At 46.0% G+C, this 23,447-nt stretch overlaps 1 protein-coding gene across 1 annotated transcript in view; it reads right to left on the bottom strand.

Annotated features, from left to right (window-relative positions):
• DHRS3 (dehydrogenase/reductase 3) overlaps nucleotides 1–8,801 on the bottom strand; it is a 34,738-nt gene extending 25,937 nt beyond the window's left edge. Inside the window, exons 1-2 of the mRNA XM_018552642.1 lie at nucleotides 8,512–8,801; nucleotides 8,264–8,475 (exon numbers count right to left, since the gene is read on the bottom strand). Of these exons, the coding sequence (XP_018408144.1) occupies nucleotides 8,264–8,458 (195 nt within the window). The 5' untranslated portion in view covers nucleotides 8,459–8,475; nucleotides 8,512–8,801. The remainder of the gene's footprint in view (nucleotides 1–8,263; nucleotides 8,476–8,511) is intronic.
• Between the last annotated feature and the right edge of the window lie 14,646 nt (nucleotides 8,802–23,447).

Here is a 23,447-nt window from a genome sequence, read left to right as displayed (position 1 = left end):
AGCTTAGCTAAAGACCATTTTAGAGCCTGTGCTACAATTCATTAGCGAGAGAGAACCCTCAATTGATTCACGAGATCGCAAGCAAGGAGTTTCAAATAATTGCCTCCACATGTGGTTGACTTGAACAATGTCCTTTTTATACCAATGTTATGTTCCCGGGACGGCATTCCTGCACTTGGAAAGCAAAATCAGGCTTTTATCCACAAGTCTTTCCCATTAAACCAACCAATGTTTTCTTTTTATTTTGGGTGGAGGGGGAGGAAATTAGGTTGAGTTTATTTTATTCCTCCAGCACCATTCAGTAAAATTCATGCTTGCGTACGGAGATGTGCGTTCACACCTGAGCGGAGCCCATTTCAGGTGATGTAGAAGCATTTATTGCGCGTTTAGCCGAATTCGGCATTTTTTTTTAGCCAATGCACAGCTAGTTACTTGGAGGAGGAGATGGTTGTTGGGTTCAAAAACCACACCAAAAATGTGTGTTAGGCACATCTGAAGTCTATGATGCCAAAAACGCTGGATTCCTTCCAAAAAGAAAAAAAATCGCAAGTGCTTTGAGATTCAAGCTGAATGCGACACAACGCTCAGGTGTGAATGAGCACCATTGAAAATAATCGGATTTGCCAAGTTTTCTCCCTCGTCATCTCCTCCCATGCTCACCTCCAGGACTTCTACCATCCTCTGGAACTCACTACCCCAATCTTTCTGGCTATAGCCTACTCTGTCCACCTTGGCGATCCCTGAAAACTCATCTCTTCAGAAAAGACTATGCAACCTCACAAATAATTTCTTTTGTATCACTTGCCCCTCCTACTAGATTGTAAGCTCTTATGAGCAGGGTCCTCCTAAGGGCTAGTTCACACCAGCCACAGTGCGTTCTGGCCCGATTGGTGACGGAAGCACTGGATCACATTCCGGCCAGCTCACTTTTTTTGGGGGCGGGAGGGGGCGTGGCGGTGTATTGAAGTCAATGGCACTGCAGCCAAACCCCCTGGCCGCAGTGCGATCACCTGCACTCGAACATGTGGCACATCAGTGCCTGCATTCTGGTCCAGTGCACTCAGAAAAAAATTCACGGCCCTCTGGCGCCAATCAGGCCAGAACGCACTGTGGCTGTGTGGCTGCTGTGAACAAGCCCGAACTCTTTTGTGTTGTATTTGTAACTGTACTGTCTCCCTTCATTTTGTAAAGTATTGTACAAACTGTCGGTGCTATAAAAATTCTGTGTAACAATAATAAAAGTGTTGTCCCATTTCAGGAAACATGTATCAAAACACTCAGATGTGAATGGGGGCTAGAACTACAAGTGAAAAATCAGGGAACGCGAGAAGAAAAAGAAAATATATATATATATGTTGCAATGCACATGTGCCAACAGAGGGCTGCTGAATTCTTGTCCAATAAGTAATCTTGAGAGTGTGTTCATCAAGCTGTGATGCATTGGAGGTCAAAAAGCTTGCTGCTCTGTCTGGCAGGGGTGCCTAGATCACAAAGCCTGAGTAAAAGTGAAGGGGAGGCACTGGACCATAGCGAATTTCAGGTTATAGGTAAAAAGTTTTACAAGTGCCCGAATGGTCCACCATAGTAGCTAATCACAAGGGGGGGGGCTTTCTCTGTATAGAGGTCACCCAGCTTCAGAAATCATATGTAATCAAGAGTGGCAAACATGTATCTTAAGAGTCCAAAACTGTATTGTATTAATCTGAAGTTATCACAAAGGTAATGGAAAAAAGGGGCCCCCCCCCCCATCGTCAGGGCTGTAACACATTTCTGATAAATGTTGGACTCTATGGCTGGGTCACTTGGTCAGAGCCAGGGGTATTGGCAAAAAACGCAATAGTTTAATGTGTAGGAGAGAATGTAGAGGGGCTGTTCAGGATCATTTAGCTGAGGTACTGCTATACTGTACGTGCAAAGAGAAAACCCAACATTAAAGAAGCTTTCTTGGTGGTTTTTATTCTAACAAAAATCCACCGATTGAGTGAGGACCCACTTCCAGCACGCTGGATTTCGTGGGTTATTTCTTCTGGCCGAATCCTGGCCTTCCATAGCAAATCACAGAACGTCACCTACAGACAAATACAAGTTACAGCAGCTGAATCTCGACCAGACGCTGAGAAGCAATCTTGGCCAGCAGCTACAAAGGCCTTGCTCAGAATATATTAATCAGCAGCTTCTGAAGTTCATAAACCAAAGGGCTTTATATAAACAACCCAATGACCACTCGAGTCGTTGTTAACAGACTTCAGAAGTATGATTGTAACCACATGAATCATAAACTCCCTCGATTGCAGACTGTTGTATTGTTTACCTAAAGTTAGAATTATAAGAATGGGAGCTGGGACAAGGTCTGTTGCCAGAAACAACCAAACGCCATCGGTCTGCAGAGATCTGATTGGATGACATAAGCAACACAAACCTTTCCTTCCTTTATTAATGTTCCTAATTGGCTGAAAGAACTGCTCATGTCGCTTACCTTATGGAAACAATAATTTAACTGGCTGCTATCAGCAACAAACTGTTCCCTAAGAAGTATGGGGGCTGTATTGCTGACATCCTTCTGAAAATGCTAGATGCCTGACTGCTGACCCTGTGGATTCAATACTTTGGGCCAGTGACTCAGAACACACATGGGGATCTGGAAAATCAGAATAAAAGTCACAGTGGCTCAGTGGTAAAAGCACAGATCTTTCTTCAAACTCTTTCCTAAAGAGATCCCACTGTACCCATGCTCTTCCTTAAGAAATATGGGGACTGTATTGCCGACGTCCTTCTGTAAATGCTAGATGCCTGACTGCTATGCTGACCCTGTGGATTCAATACTTTGGGTCAATGGCTTGGAACACACATGCAGATCTGGAAAATCGGAAATAAAGTCACAGTGGCTCAGTAAGCCCGTCTGAATCCAGGTTCGGTAAGGACACTATCCAGATGGAGTTTGCATGTTCTCTCTGGGCTTGCGTGGGTTTCTTCTGGGTACTCTAGTTTCCTCGCACAGGACAAAGACATGCTGGTAGGTTAATACACCCGAGTATATGTACATATGAGATAGGGAACTTAGATTGATGGCAGGGACTGATGCCAATTAACAGTATGTAAAGCGCGGCGTAAATTGATGGCGTTATATAAATACCTGTAATGAATAAAGTCAGATGTCCTCATCTATCTACTTGTTCCAGGTCACTAACTCAGGGAATTAATTCATAGGCTCATCATGACAGCCAGTAAGGCTGGGTTCACACCTAGGCGTATCGAATATGCACGTTTTTCGCGCGATTCACTGTAAAAAATGAGCGACAAACGCGCATTTCCGAGGGCTACCTGGCTGTATCCCAATGGATACGCACGGCAAATACGCCCCAAAGAAGCTCCTGTACTTCTTTGGGCGTAGGGCGTTTTGTAGCGTGTTCATACGGCCTGTAATACGCCCAGGTGTGAACCATACCCATAGGAAGTAAAGGGATTTCAGAGTTTGAGCGTTTTGCAGAGCGTAGGAACGCGCTACAAAACGCCCAGGTGTGAACCGGGCCTCAGAGACATTGGCGAGCCTCGAAATCACCTTAGGTGGTGAAATGGCATTGGGTGGGTCTCTATGCAGTTTGTACCAAATGAAGATATTGGTCTTGCTATAAACTATATTGCCAAAAGTATTGGGACGCCTTTGCATTGCACTTGGTGATGTAAGGCTTGGATGCAGCTGCTTGGCCATGGAAACCCATTCCATGAAACTCTCTACGCACTGTTGTTGTGCCAAATAACACCTGAATCCAGTGATTTGGAGGGGTGTCCCAATACTTTTGGCAATATAGTGTATCTGTCAGTTAGAGAATATGCCTCAAAATAATTTGTAGAAATGTCACCAGCATGCTAGATTGCTGGTGACATTTCTACAAATTCAGTTTATTCCCGGTGCCATCCGTGCTCACTGCAAGCACCCACCTGTCTATCCGGTCATCTCCACCCGCTAAAGGAGTGCAGCAAGATATCTATTCATTACTTATATGCCTCAAAAGATGTGCAAGGCTTTTTATTGGATACCCGAATACAATTCAAAACCACAATTCCTATCCATTACCGTAATTAAAAAAAAAAGTGCAATGGCTGTACTCAAAATATAGTAACCTATAGCAACCAGACTTCAACATTCTACAGTGACATCAGACGCTTGCTTCCCCTTGCACAGTCATAGCCCTTCCTTCCTAAATAAAGCAGGAAGGACATTTGTCATTTTAAATGGTTTGTGTTTGCATAACATACGCTTTTATTTTGCAACAAAAGCTATCAAATTGCAAAATACATTGTAGGTAGGACTTTGTGCGCCAGCATCGATCTTCAATGCAATGGCCTGGGTTAACTGAGGTGATGGAGCCTACAGCAGCTAATGCACGCCGATTGTGTATGATTAGTGCTAGATGGCATACAGCTCATAATGCAGAGGTTGTCTACCTCAGATCTTTGACAAGCAGCTATTTCTAAAGAGGCTTTTCAAACAGTTCCGGGGGCTGCCGGAGGATTCAGCGCAGCTCAGGAAATCAATTAAATCAGCATAAGCCCTCCAGCTAAAAAGAAAAAAAGTCTACACTCCCTTTAAATGTCATGATTTGTAGTAAATAAGTCAGGATCTTGATAGCCAGTAGAAAAAAACAAAAAAGGGGGGCAAACGAATGCAGAAAGTGATGTTTAACAATAAAAGGACAACTGTGAACCTGCTGAAAAAATCCACCGTGATGAATCGTGCGTTCGTCAGACGATGGTGACTCAATGTCTGCTGAAAACTGGGCTCAGATACATACGAGATTAACTCCACCACTTCCCCATCTGCAGTATGCAAGAGGCAGTTGGCAACATGGCGTTAACCCTACGCTAGCCAAATCCCAAAGCCAGGTAGTCAAAGTTTAAAAACACGTTTTTTGTTGGGATGTGGATACGTTTGCAACTTTCGATCCTGCTAGAATTATGAACTTAGTCAATCATCCCCGCACAGCTACCTCCTCATGTATCCCCTCCTTTTTAGATTGTAAGCCCTCACGGGCAGGGCCCTCCTTACCATCTTGTCTTGAATTGTATTTGTAATGTCTTCCTTATATTGTAAAGCGCTGCGCAAACTGTTGGCGCTATATAAATCCTGTATAATAATAATAATAATCTTCCAACACAAGGCTGGACAAATCCCAGGAGCCAGGTAGCTAATGCTCCTGACAAATGACAGTTGGTGCCTAACTTTTGCAAACTTCTCTAGTTGTCAATGGAGCTGGTTCCAAAAAAAAGATCCTGCTGTCTCCTAGATGGGACAGACTGTCTGCTGACTTCCATATTAATTTGTCTCCCTTTGTGCCAACATATACCATAGCTGAGTACTGTCACAGAACCTGTACTTAAAAGGAGAACTATGGGGTCAGGGCTTTTCCCCATAGTTCTCCTTAGGGTAACGGGAGGACACAAACTAGCGTCCTCCCGTTACCCTAAGCTCAGTATACCGCGAGCTACAGCTCGCGGTACACTGAGACGCCACAGCGGATCCCGACATCGATGTCGAGATCCGCCCAGCTGCGTGAGTGACTGACAGCTGGCTCTGCCTCGCTCACCTCCCGATCTACTGAGCCAACCTGTGACAGTCTCATTGTCACAGGTCGGCTAGAACTATGAGGTGAGTGAAAAGCACTCACCTCATAGTTCTCCTTTAATGAAAGGCCCTTCTCTCTGCATGAAGCAGATTTGTATTTGCATATGCACACCTTTACCTGCCTCTGTGGCCCCCATTTAAAAAATGAACGTTTTCAGAGCTCTTATTTTGGATGTGTATTTAAATGTTTTTCAAGGACTAAGGCACCATTCACACTGAGCGGTTTATCGTGCGATTTTTGCAGCGATATCGCGCATATTTCCGCGCGATATCGCTCTATGTAGCTTGTCCAATGCATTTCAATGGAGCTGTTCACATCTCACAGCTCAATGTCGTCTGTAGCTTGTCGCTCGTACATGGCCGTTTTTTGCGCTGATGTTGCGTGATTCCGCTCCAATAGACTCTATAGTGTCGCTCGGAATCACGCATTACCGGGGATATTGCGCAACTTCATCGCGCGATATTGCGCTACAGAAGGGTAAATTTTGCACTGCAAAATGGAAGGAAAGAATTATGTCACTTCAAGATCGCTGTTGATTGGTTACAGCCCAATTATAGCAGCAATGAAGTCCCGCCTAAAAAACAAAATGGAAGGAAAGAATGATGTCACTTCAAGATCGCTGTTGATTGGTTACAGCCCAATTATAGCAGCAATGAAGTCCCGCCTAAAAAACACGCTATGTAACGCAATAAAATGCGCAATGTAGCTCCTAGCCACTCAGCGCGAAATCACGTGGAATATCCATGTCGCTCAGTGTGAAAGGGGTGTTAAGTGGATTTTTTTTAGCCCATAGAAAGCTAGTTACTAGGAGTAGGAGACAGTTATTAGGCGCCATAATTGCACGACAAACGCATTTTCTGGCATTCCAATCATAGTCTATGAGTTCAAAGAGACATGATTCCGTCTGAAAAGAGCTCATTACATTTTTTGAGCTGCAAATGATAAAATGCTTGAGGCTAGCTTCATACCTAGCCGATTTATGGCGCAAAACACAGATTCGCATTGAAGTCAATGGAGGCTGTTCACACCTTTGCGGTTTGTCGCGCGGACAAAATCACCTGACGAGCAAAAAAGGTGCAGGAGCTATTTTCGGATGGATGTTGCGGGGTTTGGGTCACATAGACATCTCTATGGATTGAAAACCGCACGGTCTTCAAAGCAGTCGCGCAAACGAAACCCACGACAACCACGCAAAAAACAGCTCACCAACTCAATCGCCTAAGTGTGAATAGACATCATTAAAATAATTACATTTTTCACATTGAGTTGCATGTTTCTTGAAATGTTCAGGAGTGAATGGGGGCTCAAAATTACCAGCAGGCGCTGGGGAGAATGCCTTGCGGTTCCTGCAACAATTGTGCTCCTCACTGATCTTATCTCAAAAAAAGTCTCACATATAGCTGCGATCTGGGGGCACGCACAGGTTTTTATGTTGCATCCTATTGGACGTTTCAGACCTACTCCTATATAATGGCTCAGGACTGACTCCTACTCAGAAGTAGTGTGCCCCTGGAAACTGTTACAATGTTAACAGCTAAAGATGAAACACTGTGCATATCCCCGTTGGCTTCTTCCTGGATATTGAAAATCCCTCTCTTCCCTACTTAAATGAACAGATATCTTGCCCAGGGAATAGAGACAAGCAATAGCCTCTGTGTCTGTTCTGTCTTTTTAAATGCCGGGCCCTCCTCTGTGCCAAGATGTGCTGACCCGCCCAGAACTATTTCTAGCCAGGATCATGAGGTTGAAGCCACCTGACCGCCAGAAGTGGCTGGTTCATGGCTGTGTACACATCAGAGCTATCAGGAGGGGTAGGCTTCTGTCATCAGGGTCTAAAGACCAAACTATGTCCTCACAATGGACCTTGTTCCGTGTGTTCCTCTCTTTCTACCACACACCAAGTAGATCAACATGCCATGCAGTAACCCTCATGCCAAGTGCTTATACACACTGCTCTCTGGGGCCATGCCAAGTGACCTACGCCTGCAGGCACCCTTCCCCTGGTTAAACCTTGACGCCACTTAAAAGCAGGAGCAAGTGATCTCAGTTTGATTTGGCTGCTTTTCAGTTGTCCCCAAAAAAAAAGAAAAAAGGGAACTAAGATTAACCCATCAAGTGCCAGGAGGACTCCGCTGCTTCAGGATACTTGTCAAGAAGAGCATACACAGTACTGTTTATACAAATGCCAACCGGATCCAACAAAATCCTAGGCAGGTCTAGGGCTGGCACTTGTCAAAAAATGGGCATGCTGTAGTGTTTATGCAAATGCCAACCAGATCCAACAAAACCCATACATGTCTAGGGCTGGCACTTGTCAAAAAATGAGCACGCTGTACTGTTTATGCAAATGCCAACCAGATCCAACAAAACTCAGACAGGTCTGCAGCTGGCACTTGTCAAAAAAAATGGGCACACTGTGCTGTTTATACAAATGCCAATAAAACCAAAACACAGATCTAAGGTTGGCACTTGCAAAAAGAGGGCAGACTGTACTGTTTATACAAATGCCAATGAGATCCAACAAAACCCCAGAAAAGTCGGCTCTAGGGCTGGCACTAGCCTGGCAAGTGACAAAACAAAACATAAGTCTTAGGTGCAAAGTGCATTTGACAAAGTGGCACAAGATGAGTCGCCCTTACCTTCTTGGCTCCTTGCTTGGCAAACTCTCTGGCCAGTTGCCTCCCGATGCCCCTGCCGCCTCCAGTGATGAGCACGATGTCCCCTCTCAAGTCCCTCAGCCGGGTGGGCAAGACCAAGTAGATGGCAGCTTTCAGCACGCAGAAGACCATCTGCATGGGCAGGAGAAGCAGCTTGCCAGCGCACCCCCAATTCATGCTTGATGCCCACCGCCCCGGCTAGCGCTGCTCTGATGCGGTGCCAACTCTTTGCTGCTGCTGCACCTCTTCAGGTGAAGGTGGTAGACTTGGCACTGGGAGGATCAGCACATCGGTGCCCTCATTGGCTCTGATCGGTGAGCTTAGTGAATGAAGCAAGTCAACTGAAGTCCCTACAAAGCCTTCCAGCTGCAGAAGTCCAGTGTGCTCCCCATGCGCTATAGATGGGCTGCTGCGGCTCTCTCTCCCAGCGCTGGAGCTGGGGACTTTTTATACCCCATTAAGCCTGATTGACGGATAAAGTGTAAAGGATGTCTCACTACTGTTTGCTGTTGCTTTTAGTTGGTCCCCTCCCCCCCCCCACCTCCAGCACAACACACTCATAGATCCGCACTCCTTCCTCCCTGCCTCTCTCTGGCTCCCACCCTCCCTCAGGGCTGTCTGCATGAAAGGGCTTGTACGCCGCCACGTTTAGTTCGCAGCTGTTACCGGAGCGCTGGGATCTGACCTGTACAACGTGGGGTGCAGGAGCGCCAGTGTCGGGCACAGACCTGTACTATGCTGGGTGCGCGAGAGCCAGTGCTAGGGATACGGGGTGCGGGAGCGCCAGTGCCGAGGACAGACCTGCACATTACCGGGTGCGGGAGCACCAGTGTCGGGCACAGACCTGTACAATGCGGGGTGCGGGAGCGCCAGTGCCAGGGACAGACCTGTACTATGCTGGGTGCGGGAGAGCCAGTGCTAGAGACACGGGGTGCGGGAGAGCCAGTGCTGGGAACGGACTGACCTGTAAATACGGGGCGCGGGAGAGCCAGTGCTGGGGATAGCGGGTGCAGGAGCGCCAGTGCCAGGATCAGACCTATACAATAAGGGGTACAGGAGAGCCATTGCTCAGATCAGAACTGTGGGATATGGGGTGCGGAAGTGCCAGGGACAGACCTGTACAATGAGAGGTGCAGGACCGCCAGTGCCAGGATCAGACCTGTATAATAAGGTGTGCATGAGAGCAATTGCCCAGATCAGAACTATGGGGTGTGGGAGTGCCAGGGACAGACCTGTACAATAAGGGGTGCAGGAGCGCCAATGCCAGGATCAGACCTGTAAAATCCGGGGTGCAGAAGCACCGTTGCCATGGACGGACCTGTACAATCCGGGTTGGGGGAGTGCCAGTGCTGGGGACAGACCTGTACGATACAGGGTGCGGGAGCGCCAGGGACAGACCTGTACGATACAGGGTGCGGGAGTGTCAGGATCACACCTGTACAATACGGGGTGCAGAAGAGCCAGTGCTGGGAACAGACCTGTACAATACAGGTTTTGGGAGAGCCAGTGCTGGGGATACGGGTTGCAGGAGTGCCAGGATGAGACCTGTACAATATGGGGTGCAGGAGAGCCAGTGTCGGGAATAGACATGTAAATATGGAGTGCAGGAGAGCCAGTGCCAAGATCAAAACTGTACAATACGGGAGAGCCATTGCCAGTTACTCTACACTAGCCAAATCCAAAAGCCAGGTAGTCAAAGTTTAAAAACATTTGTTGGGACATGGACACATTTGCAATTTCTGATCCAGCTATAATTATGATCTTAGTCATCTGCTAACATATACCATGGCTGAGTGCTGTCTCTACTCAATGAAAGGCCCTTCTCTGTGCATAAAGCACATTTTAATTTGCATGATAGTGCAAAAAAGAAGAAAACGAATGCACATGCACGCCTTTACCTGTCTCCATAGCCCCCATTCACAATTGAGCATGAGCGTTTTCAAATCTTTACTTTGGATGTTTGTTTTTTTTAAGGTGACACTAAACTCAGGAGTTAAATCTTAAAAATACATTCAAGTACCTTAACTATTAAAAAAATGTATCTTATTTGTGTATCACTCAGTTGTAGATCCTCAAATCATCTCTGAATTGGTGCTGACACTGTCCTTCCTTCTGGAGGGTGGCTACTTTTGTTCCCCATGGTCCCTGTGTGTGTTGTAAAGTAGTCACCGCTCCAAGCTCACTCCCAGCATGGACTACAGTCTCAGACCTGTACAATACGTGGTGCGGGAGAGCCAGTGCCGGGATCGGACTTGTACAATACAGGGTGCTGGAGCGCCAGTGCCGGGTGATATGGGGCGTGGGAGAGCCAGTGCCAGGATCAGACCTGTACAATGTGGGAGTGCTAATGCGGGAACAGACCTGTACAATACGGGGTGTGGGAGCGTCAGTGCGGGTACAGGCCTGTACAATACGGGGTGTAGGAGCGTCAGTGCGGGTACAGGCCTGTACAATATAAGGTGCTGAAGCTCCCACGCTCACCTGGCTCTGATCCTGGCATTGGCGCTCCCACACCTGGCATGGGGTCCGGAAGCGCCAATTCCGGGATCAGACCTGTACAATACGGGGGCAAGAGCACCAGTGCTGGGATCAGACATGTACAATACGGGGTGCGGGAGTGCCAATGCCAGGGACAGACCTGTACAATACGGGGAGCGCCAATGCCAGGGACAGACCTGTACAATACGGGGTGCGGGAGCGCCTGTGCCAAGAATACAGGGTGTGGGAACACCAATGCTGGAGACAGACCTGTACTATACGGGGTGCGGGAGCGCCAGTGCCAGGGACAGACCTGTACAATATGGGGTGCGGGAGCTCCAGTGCCAGGGACAAGACCTGTACAATACGGGTGCGGGAGCGCCTGTGCGAAGAATACAGTGTGAGGGAACACCAATGCTGGAGACAGACCTGTACTTTCCTCGGTGCGGGAGCGCCTGTGCCAAGAATACAGGGTGTGGGAACACCAATGCCAGGGACAGACCTGTACAATACGGGGTGCGGGAGCGCCAATGCCAGGGACAGACCTGTACAATATGGGGTGCGGGAGCTCCAGGGCCAGGGACAAGACCTGTACAATACGGGTGCGGGAGCACCTGTGCCAAGAATACAGGGTGTGGGAAAACCAATGCTGGAGACAGACCTGTACTATACGGGGTGCGGGAGCGCCAGTGCCGGAGAAAGTGGCTAACTCAAGCAGCCAACAGCAGAGTGCTGACCCCAAGCTGCGGGAAGAAGAGAAACAAAATAGCATTTCTTTTTCTGAACCTGCAAACTTCCAGCCTTCCCCAGCACTGAGAGCTTTATTATTGACAGGTGAGCTCTGGGAAAGTAGCGCAGACATGACTTGTCCATCACCTTTCCCTGCTGGGGAAGGACGTGCCCTGTGCGGGTGTGGGACTGCTGCATGTCTGATTGGTGGTCAGCTTGGCATGTGTAGCAGTGTTGTGTTGACATACAGTATATATTGAATGGTATTGCTATGCATTGTGAACGGCGCACCAATGCAATGTAAGTAGAGTGCTTGAATGATGCACCACTATGCAAATACTGTGCGTATTGTGCTGTGTTGCAAAAAAAAGGTGACACTTTTTATTTGATCCGTTGCGGTGTGTGTTGCAGCCCATTTATAATGAATGGAGCCATATATAATGAATGGGCTGCCCTAATACAACAAAGTAACACGCATTACAGTGTGAATCAGTCATTGGAAGATAAAAACGGATCAGAGAGGAAATTAAGTTTCCCAAACCTGAGTTCATTTTTCTTTATTTTTGAGTGTAATGTCAGGGCCCTTTACCACCTAGAGACATGGAGTAATGTTCAGCGTTACTGTCCTGCAATGCATGTCTATCAGCTAGGTGCGCTGGGGTGCCATTGAGCATGATTGGATGGCACTGTATTGCTCCAGTGCATGCAATATGCGTTGCCAGGTGTTAACGCAACACAATAGTGTAATTGGGCCCTAAATCAGAGAGGAGTGCAAAAAGGTTGTTTTAAAAAAAATACTTATAATAGGTAATAGCTGACATATTGAGGTTTATCTGACAGGTAATATAGGTTTACCAGTACCATCCAGCTGCACTGCTTGTATCTAACTGTCACTGAGAATGCACATTACCATCAAGGCATATCCAGCATATTTTGTGACCCATTGAATAGCAAAAGATTGAAGGATCTCCAAAAGAATAGAACCTTAGGTCTTATTCACATTGGTGTTTTGAATACATGATGTGGGGCGATGTATCATCTGGCTATTAAATGCCATCCTGGCAGGGGGGTCCTGATATTGGAACAAAGAAATCACCGGGAGCAAGCACTGTTTAGGGCAATATAACGTAAAGCGGATGATTTGTTGAAAGTTGGCATGTACTTTTGAGGGATATTTAAAGGGAATACTTTTCCATACCATTCCAACCTACGCCAAGCAACCTTCAATCACCTGAGCTGACAATAACATGGGCGCTATGCCTGCATTTACCATAAGGCACTCCTGGGCCAATGCCTATGGCATATAGCAGCAAGATTCTATGGGGCTGCCCAGGGCCGGATTAAGCTTATCGTGAGCCAGGTGCTGTCTGACTGGATGTAGCAGAGGCGGCTCTCTAATTATGCGGCCACTCGCTTGTCACTAGGGCCCCACAAGGCCCCAGTGAGTGGCCGCCTGATGAGAGCCGCCGGCGCCTCTGCCTGATTGTGTTTAGCCTTAACTGCCCAGATTGCCATCAGACATACCGATCTGGGCCGGCCCGGGCCTATTTTCAGTGGTGGGCCTGCAGCTGGCGCTCCAGTAGCCCCTATGTTAATCCAGCCCTGGGGCTGCCCCTTGGCTGGGGGACAGAGGTAGACGAGCCGCATAGAATTCAAGAAGATGCAGTGCATGAATGGCCAGAAAAGGCAGACTTTCTACTTAGCATGTAAACAAACAAGGGAGGCCAAGCCCGTCAGAATTCTAAGCATAAATCTATAGAAGGGGAGGGTGGGATTGGTTTGCGAGCCAAAAGGATAAGTGCGCTTTTGTTTTTAAGTGCACTTATTATTTAAGTAATGACATGACACAAAGGGAAGGGCCTATATAAGAGAGCACCATCATTGAGTTGTGTCAAGGGCCCATGTCTATGTACAGCAGTTAGAGCTGGGTGTTATTCTGTATCCAGGGCCTATCTGAGCATAACCCTGTCAGCAGATTTCAGGAACGTGGAGGAGAAGGTTATGGAAATAAGATTTGACACCACAGTGTTCCTGTAAGACCCTGGTGACCAACCTCAGACACATGGGGCATTTTGCATTTGCTGTGTGGCTGTCACGGCCCCTGCAAACAGTAGTCTTTGTTTCCCTATTGCCCTCTGATAGTGGTGATCTCTATCTGTCTCATGTAATGTGTCTCCAATCTGAATCATGTCTACAGTCTCTGACCATCTTGTGTAGTATGTCAGCGGCCCACGATCATCTTCTGCAGCACATGTCTTTAATCCCTGATCATCTCATGCAGCATATCTGCAGTCACTGACCATCTCATGTAGTATGTCTTTAATTCCTTATCATCTCATGCAGCATGTCTGCAGTCTCTGACCATCTTGTGTAGCTTGTCTGCAGTCTCTGACTTTCTTTCAGCATGTTTGCAGTCTCTGACTATCTATTGTAACAAACCCAAAGTTTTTGACCATCTCCTGTTGCGTGCCTGCCATCTCTGATACCTTTTTTGTAGCATCACATTTACCAAATCTTGTGTGGCCCGCACCGCACTTGAAGTCCTATATCAGGAAAGCTGACCACCTCTGCTCTATGGGGTGATCAGATAACAAGCCTAAAAGGAGATCCACTGCTGCAAGAGACATTATCACACTGCCCACTAGTGGACCTTTTAGCTAATGACGGGCCAGTGCTGGAACAAGATGGACGTCCTCTTGTTTCCCCTGAAAACACCTTGTGCTAATTATCCTGCACAACTTCATTACCATCAGCGGCTAAATCAAACATTTTGATTACACGTAAATAGCGCCTGCTGTGCTGTTTGTATTCCCGGGGGGGATGGAGAGGGGCTTCTAGGGGACTGCAGTATTGGTAAATGGATTTCACTTTGTTTGGTAGAATAACAATTCATTAAACATGACTAATTGAAACTGTGCTGTATAGCTGGCCGCACAGCATGGGACAGTTTGGCTGTATTGACCATTCTGTGTACATCTAAAATACACCCCTACGCCCATATGTCACACATAGAGATCTTACACGGTGCTAATCTAAATACCCAAAACGCGTCCTGATACCTGCAATCGCACGCCAGAGAGCTGCAATCTGATCTGAATTAAATTGGTTCCCAAAAACCCAGCACATAGTAAATATCCCATAATATCCATATGGACATGTGGGATGACCTCCTGTGACCCCCTTTTTACATACAATACCAGTGTATGAAGAGAGATCTGAGGGTACCGACCCCAATTTACACTAAGGGGCCCTAATCAGGTCCATAATGGTGGTTTTCTATTAGAAGCTTCTCGTGTATATTTATCAAGCATTGCCATGTATATTTATCAAGCATAGCGCGACAAAATGTGCACTGTAGCTCAATCTAGCTCAATGTCGCTCAGCTCAAAATCGCGCTTTTTTGGATGTATCTCAGTGTGAATGGGGTCAGAGAAGCTCCTCTTGTACATTTATCAAGCAGTACTGTGTGTTTGATTTGGGAGTTTGAAGCAAGCGAAACCTTATTCAGTCTAATGAATGTTGGAAAAAAGCTATATCAGGTCATGTGACAGCGTTCTCCTACGACGCTCTGCATTTAGTTATTCTGCTGCTTGCCCCCCGACTGCAGAACATACAACATCCCATCTGTGCAAGCTAAAAACTATTTTGAAATGAGCAACTTTTAAAAGTTTGGGAACCCATTTGGTTTGTTACATTTGTGCACCTTGCAAAAGTCTGAAGTCTGGCCTTGAAAAAGATACAATGAAATGCTTCTGAACGGCTCGGCTGCAGTGCCATGTAAGGATAAGTGAATGACAACGACAAAAAGAATGGGGGCCTCGCTCATAATAAATTCTTAAAATGTACCTGTCGGGGAAACGCCTCCCAAAGGGCTTCACGCCCAGCATGAGGAATCCCATTATTTAAAATGGTGCCGGCTAACATCTAAACATTGAGTACATGAGTTTCTTTTGGGGAAGAATCAAGCTTTTTTGGTTCCATAGATGTCTTTTGGCGCGAGTTTTCGGCCCAAGGGAACTCCTGAAAAATAAGTTTAAAAAAAAAATGTTTTTGGGCATTCCCCTGGGACAAAAACTCACGCTCCTATACTAAAGGTTGTGGATAAAAGTGCGTGGAAAAACACGTATGCAAACATGCAAAAAGAGCCTCTAAATCGCCTGGTTACACTCGTGCATGGAACCCAATGGGCTGACCATTGGGCAATACAGCCAGGGTTGCCACCTGTCCAGGGTTCACCTAGACAGTCCGGGTTTTGAATGCTGTGTTCGGGTTTCATGGCAGCAGAAACCCGAAGAAACACAAGATGTCAGGCAGACCGGGACAACCAAAATGAAGATAGGGGCTACTGTCCCCCCACTGAAAATAGTCTCAACTGTGATATTTACATATGAAAGGGTGGGCACTATTTACATATGAATAAGCCGCGACTCATTCTCCCCAAAAAATGTCTGTGCATCGCTAGAGTGTTCGGGTTTCGCTTGAAGAAAAGGTGGCAACCTTAATTACAGCAGACCGTTAAAGATGACTTCAGGTGTCTACTATTACCTCTAAAAAGCCCCCTTTCCTCCATGAAGTCCCAAAATACAGGTGCTCTATTATGCAAATAGTGACTTCATCTAAGAAGTCAGGGCTTGGCTCCACCCCCCTCTACACTTTCCCCAGGTGTGGCGGCAGCTCATGAAGTGCATAAGCAGGTGAGGTCAAGTGTAGACCTGGGACAGGGCTCTCGCAGCTGGAGTTCCTGTGTGATATATATGAAATATATACAGAGCAGAAGTAAGGAGGGAGTTTATCCAATCTCATTTCATCCACTCAAAACTGGAAGTACGCCTTCTTTTTTGGGTGCCTATTGGAAGCAGGACTATAGGTATATAACAGACCCTTCATTTATACATGTACCTACATACCGGTAATAATAAAAAAAAAATTAAATGTGTTTCTTGTGATCCACTATATAACATACAACAGGAGGGGGGGGGGGAAATATTTTGCAGACTCTACTTCACTGATGACCTCATCAGCCATCTGCTGTTCATCCACTTTGCTGTCACAGGTGAGGACAGCCCAAACTATATTGCTTATAGGACGTGTGCAGTGATCTGCAACAAGCATGTACATCTGCCAGACAGCATTTTAGACCTTGTCCACAATGACAGCACAGCATGATCCCGAACACAGCCTGAGGCTGCTGATTGGATAATGAAGGAGCAGCAGCAACTGATGAGTTAGTCCTTCAGCTTTCTCTGCTATATCCTCCTGTCAACATGTTCCTTGTAAGCACATGTGCATACAGCAGGAGCCTTATTGGCTCCTTGTGCTTCTCCTGTTTCCTTGCAATCAGCAGTGCTGCTGTGCAATGCATTGCATTTGACCCATATCAAGACAAATTCAGTATTATTATTATTATTATTATACAGGATTTATATAGCGCCAACAGTTTGTGCAGCGCTTTACAATATATATAGTACTTGCACTAGCTGCATTTAAAAATAGAATTCAGCGCCTCATTTTCCAGGTCCCTTGCTCTACCCTGATGATCCCCTTTCTGGTCCTATGTCACTATAGAACATGGTAGTTACATAAGGGCCAATGAATCAAACTACTGGCCACTGCGGATTAATGGTTGGCACTTCTGCCTTGCACCTCTCAGGTCCTTCGTTTGAATCCCAACCAAGACACTATCTGCATGGAGTTGCCATGTTGTCCCTGTGCTTGTGTGGGTTTCTTCTGGAGACATGCTGGTAGGTTATTTGGTTCCTGTCTAAAGTGGCCCTTATATGTGAGCTAGGGGTCCTTGGATTATAATCTCCTTGAGGCACGGACTGATGTTAATGTATAGTATGTAAATTGATGGTGCTATATAAATACCTGTAATAATAAATATCACATTGGGGGACCAGAAATCTGACACTACCAGAAGAATTGGATTTTGCAGGTTCTTTATAGGTACATGGCGACGCAGTGATGATTTAATGTCTTCTTTACAGGGAGCCCCTTCTTGTACAGTTGTATTTTAGCAACCAAGTCGCTTTAGGGCTGACCGTTTGGGCAAATGATTTGGCCTTGTGGAGAAAAATCGCTGAAAGGTGTCAAGTTTTCCACTGCTTGAGAATACACGTCCGTAGCCAAAACAATTCATCATTTAATCCTTAATATATACATCAGTGTTTCCATTACATTAAAGTTACCGCATAGGGGTGTAGTCAATGTGAAAATTCAGCGAGAGGAAATGAATGATATTCTGTCATCGTTATACGATAAAGACATATAAATAATGTCTATGCGGACGTGTGTAATTATTACCCTTTCGCGAAGGTTTCATTGGAATCAAGCCTTGATCGTCATATAAACAGGTGCCTTCAATTCCTCGCAGACCCCCCCGGCTAATCATTGGATGGGAAATACTGATTGGCCGGCTAGAGTTGACTTTTGTTCCCTAAGATGAGGCAGGCTCAGTAATGTTAGAATTTCGGCCAATTCACAGTTATCAGACGGAATTTTAACAGCGGGTGGCCCTGCCGGCTTTACAAAAGTTGATCACTCCCAAAATATGTCCAAGGTTAAAAAAAAATAGGGTACCTTTATTTAAAGTTTATACTTTTCCTATGTGGGGCAATGTAACAGGTTCTGTTCATATCCTGCCCTGCTTTGCTACAACCTTTGCTTCTGGTTGCAACCCCAACTTCTGGTTTGCTGGCCTGAAAGTACCCGGCACTTCCGGTATGGATTAACTTTCCTTCCCATGATGAAGTGCTGGGTGCCTCAGCAGCCAATTGCCAAGCCTGACCACTCTCATGGTAAAGCCTGACCGCTCTTACCTGACCAGCTTGGAGCTCACAAAGGGCTTTTCTACTTTCTTCTGAAGGGCAGATGTGGCCCTGAAACCAAGAGTACAGGTTGACCTAAAGGACATTTGGTTTACCTTTTCATACAGACCTACATATTCAAATTTTGGGAAAATTCTTCCACAAATGGAGCCTTAAGGTATAGGTGTGCTGGCAAGTGTCCATGCAGGATCTTCGGAGCACACCAGTGAACACACCTTACCACCAATGCCCTTCCTTATAGTCCCAAACCTCTATATCAAGCAACTGGTGATCTTTTCCATAGGCAGCAGTGATGAGGGTGCTCCAAAGAATGCTTACTGCCATATCTAAAGAACAGTTTTTTAAAGCTTTTGGTCTTTTTAGCCCCCCAGTTTTCAACTCAAAGGTCTCCATGCAGATTGGTATGGGGCTGGTGCACTCTTGAACTTTTCACCCAAAACACTTGCAAATGTATTAGTGAGTAGCTCTAATGGAATATACATATTAACGCGGACCGAGGTCTTCCATCGCAAGGAGCTAGGCTTCCTGTAGTTAGTGATGAATGTAAGTTTAAGTGTTGCTCCTAGGTAGTGTGTTATCACAATTGTCCCCCAGGGATAAATTGGAAGTAAAACAACAGCGTGCCCTCCTGCTGGTACTGCTGATTAATCAAATCCACATGGAGGGGTCATGGTAGCCTGGAGTGAGACAATCAGGTCTCTAGGTTTATGATACATTGGGAGGCAAATGATGCTCAAGAAATGTTACTGTAAGGCCTCATTCACACTGGAATCGCCCCGCACGTAGAGCTCCGTGCTGCGTGCAGGGCCATATCGGGCAGTTCCCGGGAAGGACAGGTGCTGCGTGTGATTAGTACTTAGCCCCTGTCCTTGTCTATGGGAATACGCGGCTGTACGCCTCCCTACGTTCACCTCAACTGCACGCAGGGGTGCCTGTTTCCCGGTGGAAACGCAGATAGGATCCATCCTGTCAGCGTATGAGTATGCTCACCCGCACTGACTTGCAGGGCGGGTGAGCGTAGGGGGGCGTAGGGCTGCCTAGTCCCATAGAGAAGGACGGGAGCTGCATACTAATCACACGCAGCACCTGTCCTTCTGATGGAGCCAAGGAGCAATTTCCTATGCTCCTTGGCTCCATCTAATGGTGAGAATGCTGTGCGAACAGCATTTGACCGGCATATGTTGGGGGACTATGATTTATAAATCATTCCCCCTAATGTTTAGTTGTCCCCAAAACAGGAACTGAGGTCAAATTTCCCAACAGGAGAGATTTCTGCATGGGACAGGAAGAAAACTGATGGGGGTTTTAACCCTTCCATACTCTAACCAAAACTAAAAGAAAATATGTTTTGGATTTATATATACCTGAAAGGGAACCTGTCATTACAGATATATGGAGGCTGCTATTGCTGACCTCTTCTTTTAAAAATGCTGAGGACCCACAGAAGGGCCCTTTGTCTCTTTAATCTCCACCTCGGAGGTCATTCTTCTAGTGATACAAAGTAGTCATTTATTTCGTATAGAGGTTCCCTAACTATGTGCATTTACTTTACACAGATATATTGGTTAAATGCTATTGCTACCTGCGTAAATCAGTTAGTGTACTGGGGCCCCATAGCAGTCTTATGGTTTGTTGTGTCCAAAGTATTAGAGACACTCTTACCTTACCCATTCAGGGCAAAGTGACAGTGTCTTTGTAAAGGGCACTCTGACCCCCCTGATACTCTCCTTGTACCCACCTGATACTCTCCCCTGCAGCTTCTTCATTACCATGTTGGCTGGTGATAGACATCATGGGAAGCGATGATGATACTCTTGGTCAGGCCCCAGCACTGTCACATGGGTAAAGATCACACGCTTCTCCATACGCACAAGCACTGGGTATTGTTGATGGCTGGAAGGAGCAGCAAAAGAGTGCTGGCAAGGTGCATATCATTGGGTTCCAACCCTTTTGAAATGGGCATTGTGCCAGTGTCTCTGAATACCCTTGATGCTGACTTTTTTACTGCTGATTTTACTACTTGTGGAGTCCCTGACCCAAAATAATCATGCCGATTAGGAATTATCAAACATGTGCGATTCGTAAGAATTCTCCGAAATTCGGACACTCGGACACATCCGAATTTCCGAATACCAATGTATCCGAATGTGTCAGAATCCGGATTTCCGTTTACAAATTTTGGATCCTGTCCGAAATTCATTCAAAAACGAAACTGAAACGGGCATGTGACTTTTCTGGAAAATCAGATGTGTTTTTCAGTTTATTGCCTCCGAATTGGGTCTGAATACGAATTTTCGTTACAGCAACTTGAAAGCCACATACAGTATATACATATAATACTAAAGCTGAGGCTCCCAGACCCGAATGGCATTTGGGAGCCCCCAAATGCAATTCAGAAATTCGGATCCCGAATGGCATTCGGCTCTAGGAGATTCAGCTTTAGTATTAATATCTGTATATGGTTTTCTGTGGTAGTTGCAACGAATGTTCATTCCTAAACTAAATTCCTAATCCAAAACTAACGAAAATTCGGATTTCGTCCGAATCTGAAACTCTGAACCGAATTGAAAGTCGGATTCGAATCCCGAAATATCCGAACCAAACTGAATTTTTCCGTGTCATACATATCTAGGAATTATGATTGCATCTTGTCTGCGTATTACTTGTCAGTGACAGGAACCAGCAGAACAGCCAGGCCACTAGCATTTTCAGACAGAGGCCAGCACTCAGTACAGGTTTCCTTTTACATCAATCCCAACTAACATACGGTTGGATGTATGACTTTCCAAAGCTCCTTTGTAGAAGGAATCATACTATAAATGCTTTATTATTATGTTTATTTATGTTTTTTCCCTCTATTTAGATAATAAAAGCCTCAACGTTGTGTTTATATGCCCTTGGCAAAATATTTTCACCCTTGTTGTCAGTGTAGATTTCATGACAGGCCCCAGCTGCCAAACACTAGAGGCAGTCATAGTAAAAGACGTCCTTTTCAAAAATAAGCCGTGTAAACATAATTGCATGGTGAGCCGAGATAGATATTGTGTTTGTCTAAAGTCCAAGGTCAGCCTTGGAAGGTGCGGGGTTGTTATGGTATTGTAAAAGTGGTTAGCAAGTGTTTACAAAGTACATAGGTGATATTCCATTGTTAGATGTCATAGTATATGTATATAGTGGTCTGTTTTAGTGCATATTACACTGTAAAGAATACAAATATATGTACTGATCACCATAATTACACCCACTTAATATTGAGGAGGTCCCCCTTTTGCCATCAAACAAGCCCTGACCCAACAAGGCCTGGACTCCACTGTCCGTCCAAGCCGTCAGTAACAGATCCCCTAAGTCCTGTACGTTGCGAGGTGGGGCGGCCATGGATCAGACTTGATTTTCCAGCACATCCCACAGATTCTCAGTTGGATTGAGAGGAATGGCAGGACTCAAGGTTTCCTAACAGAACATTGCCCAAAGCTTCACACGGCCTCCGCAGCATTGCCTTCTTCCCATAGTGAATCTCTTCCCCAGGTAAGCGACACACATGCACCCGGCCATCCATATGATTGTGTGTTCAGACACCTTTATATCGGCACCAGCATTAACTTTTTCAGCCATTTGAGCTACAATAGCTCTTCTATTGAATTGGACTACACGGGTCAGCCTTCGCTTCCCACCTCCATCAATGAGCCTTGGCTGCCTATGACCAGTTCAGTTCACTGGTTTTCCTTAGGCCCTGACCACTGAAGACTGGGAATATCCCACAAGAGCTGCAGTTCTGGAGTTGCTCTGACCCAGTCGTCTTAAGGTGCCCATACACTGCACGATTATCGTACGATAATCGTATGCGATCGGGTTTTCGTACGATAATCGAGCAGTGTGAACGGAGACGTGCGACCGTTTCTACTGTACGGTCGCACGTCTTCTGTCGAACCAGCATGTTCGAAAACCAGCCGGGAATCGTACGATTCTCGGCTGGTTAGAACGGTGCTCGGAAGATAAATGCTGAACGGGCCGGTGTGCGCACGCGCACACTGCCCCTTCAGCATTGCGGTCATCGGAAGCCCGCCCCTCAGGAGGGCGGGCTTGCGATGATCGAGAGTGCGATCTGCCTGTCCAAGATAGGCAGATCGTACGTTTTTTTAATCCCTTTACAACCATCGCAAGACTAAAGTCTTGCGATGGTTGTATTAATATATATATATAGCTATATATATAGATATATATATAGCTATATATATATATACATACATACATATATACATACAGACATACAGAGAGAGAGCATCTTTATATCATAAATGATAATACACCAGCTTGTTTGCTTATCTTATATAAAAGGTACATAGCTATTAACTTTGACACCCGCCAAGGTGTTTCTTTTTATTTTTGGAAACTAGTATCATAACGCCCTCTAGTGGTGACTGTCTTAAAGTGTCACTAAAGTCAATCCCTTTATTGCCCACCAACCCAAGATTGGAATAGTACTTTGCATTCAAGAGCAACCCAAATTCTATGTGTCCCGGGGTGCCCCAAAGGGGATTAGAGGGAGTGTGCAGGTACCAGGGAGCCTGTTACCCAGTGTATGGCCTGCCTGCTCTAAAAAGGCTATAGAGACTAGATGGCAGTCAGAAGTACAGGGTAGATGGAATTGCCCTTCAACTTAGCCTGTGGAGAGGGGTATTAAAGGCAGGCTGCAAACACTCCCAGTGCTGGCTTATCAGCAGTAGTAATTGCACTGGCATTTCTAACCTGTCTAATCCCTATTTTCCCTGGAGAGCCTCTACCATACATGTCTGCAGGTGCCCTATAGACATTAAACCTGAACCAAAAAACGGAATATCTCATCAACCCACCATAGCAATAGCAGTGTATTGTACCGTGGTGTTAGCCATTGATTAGTGCAGAACGTCTTGAGTTTAAGTGATGCCCTTAAAGTTATTAAAACTGCAAGCTTTTAGGATTCCTAACAACCCTTCACCAGGTTTTCTACATTAAAGGAGAACTATGGGGTTAAGTCTTTTCCCCATAGTTCTCCTTAGGGTAACGGGAGGACACAAACTAGCGTCCTCCCGTCACCCTAGGCTCAGTATACCGCGAGCTGTAGCTCGCGGTATACTGAGACGCCGCAGTATACC

Source organism: Nanorana parkeri, unplaced genomic scaffold (genome assembly GCF_000935625.1).
Source record: "Nanorana parkeri isolate BGI_ZX_2015 unplaced genomic scaffold, ASM93562v1 scaffold94, whole genome shotgun sequence".
NCBI classification, from domain to species: domain Eukaryota; kingdom Metazoa; phylum Chordata; class Amphibia; order Anura; family Dicroglossidae; genus Nanorana; species Nanorana parkeri.
Note: the sequence above shows the minus strand (reverse complement) of the source record. Positions and strands in the feature narration are given on the sequence as shown.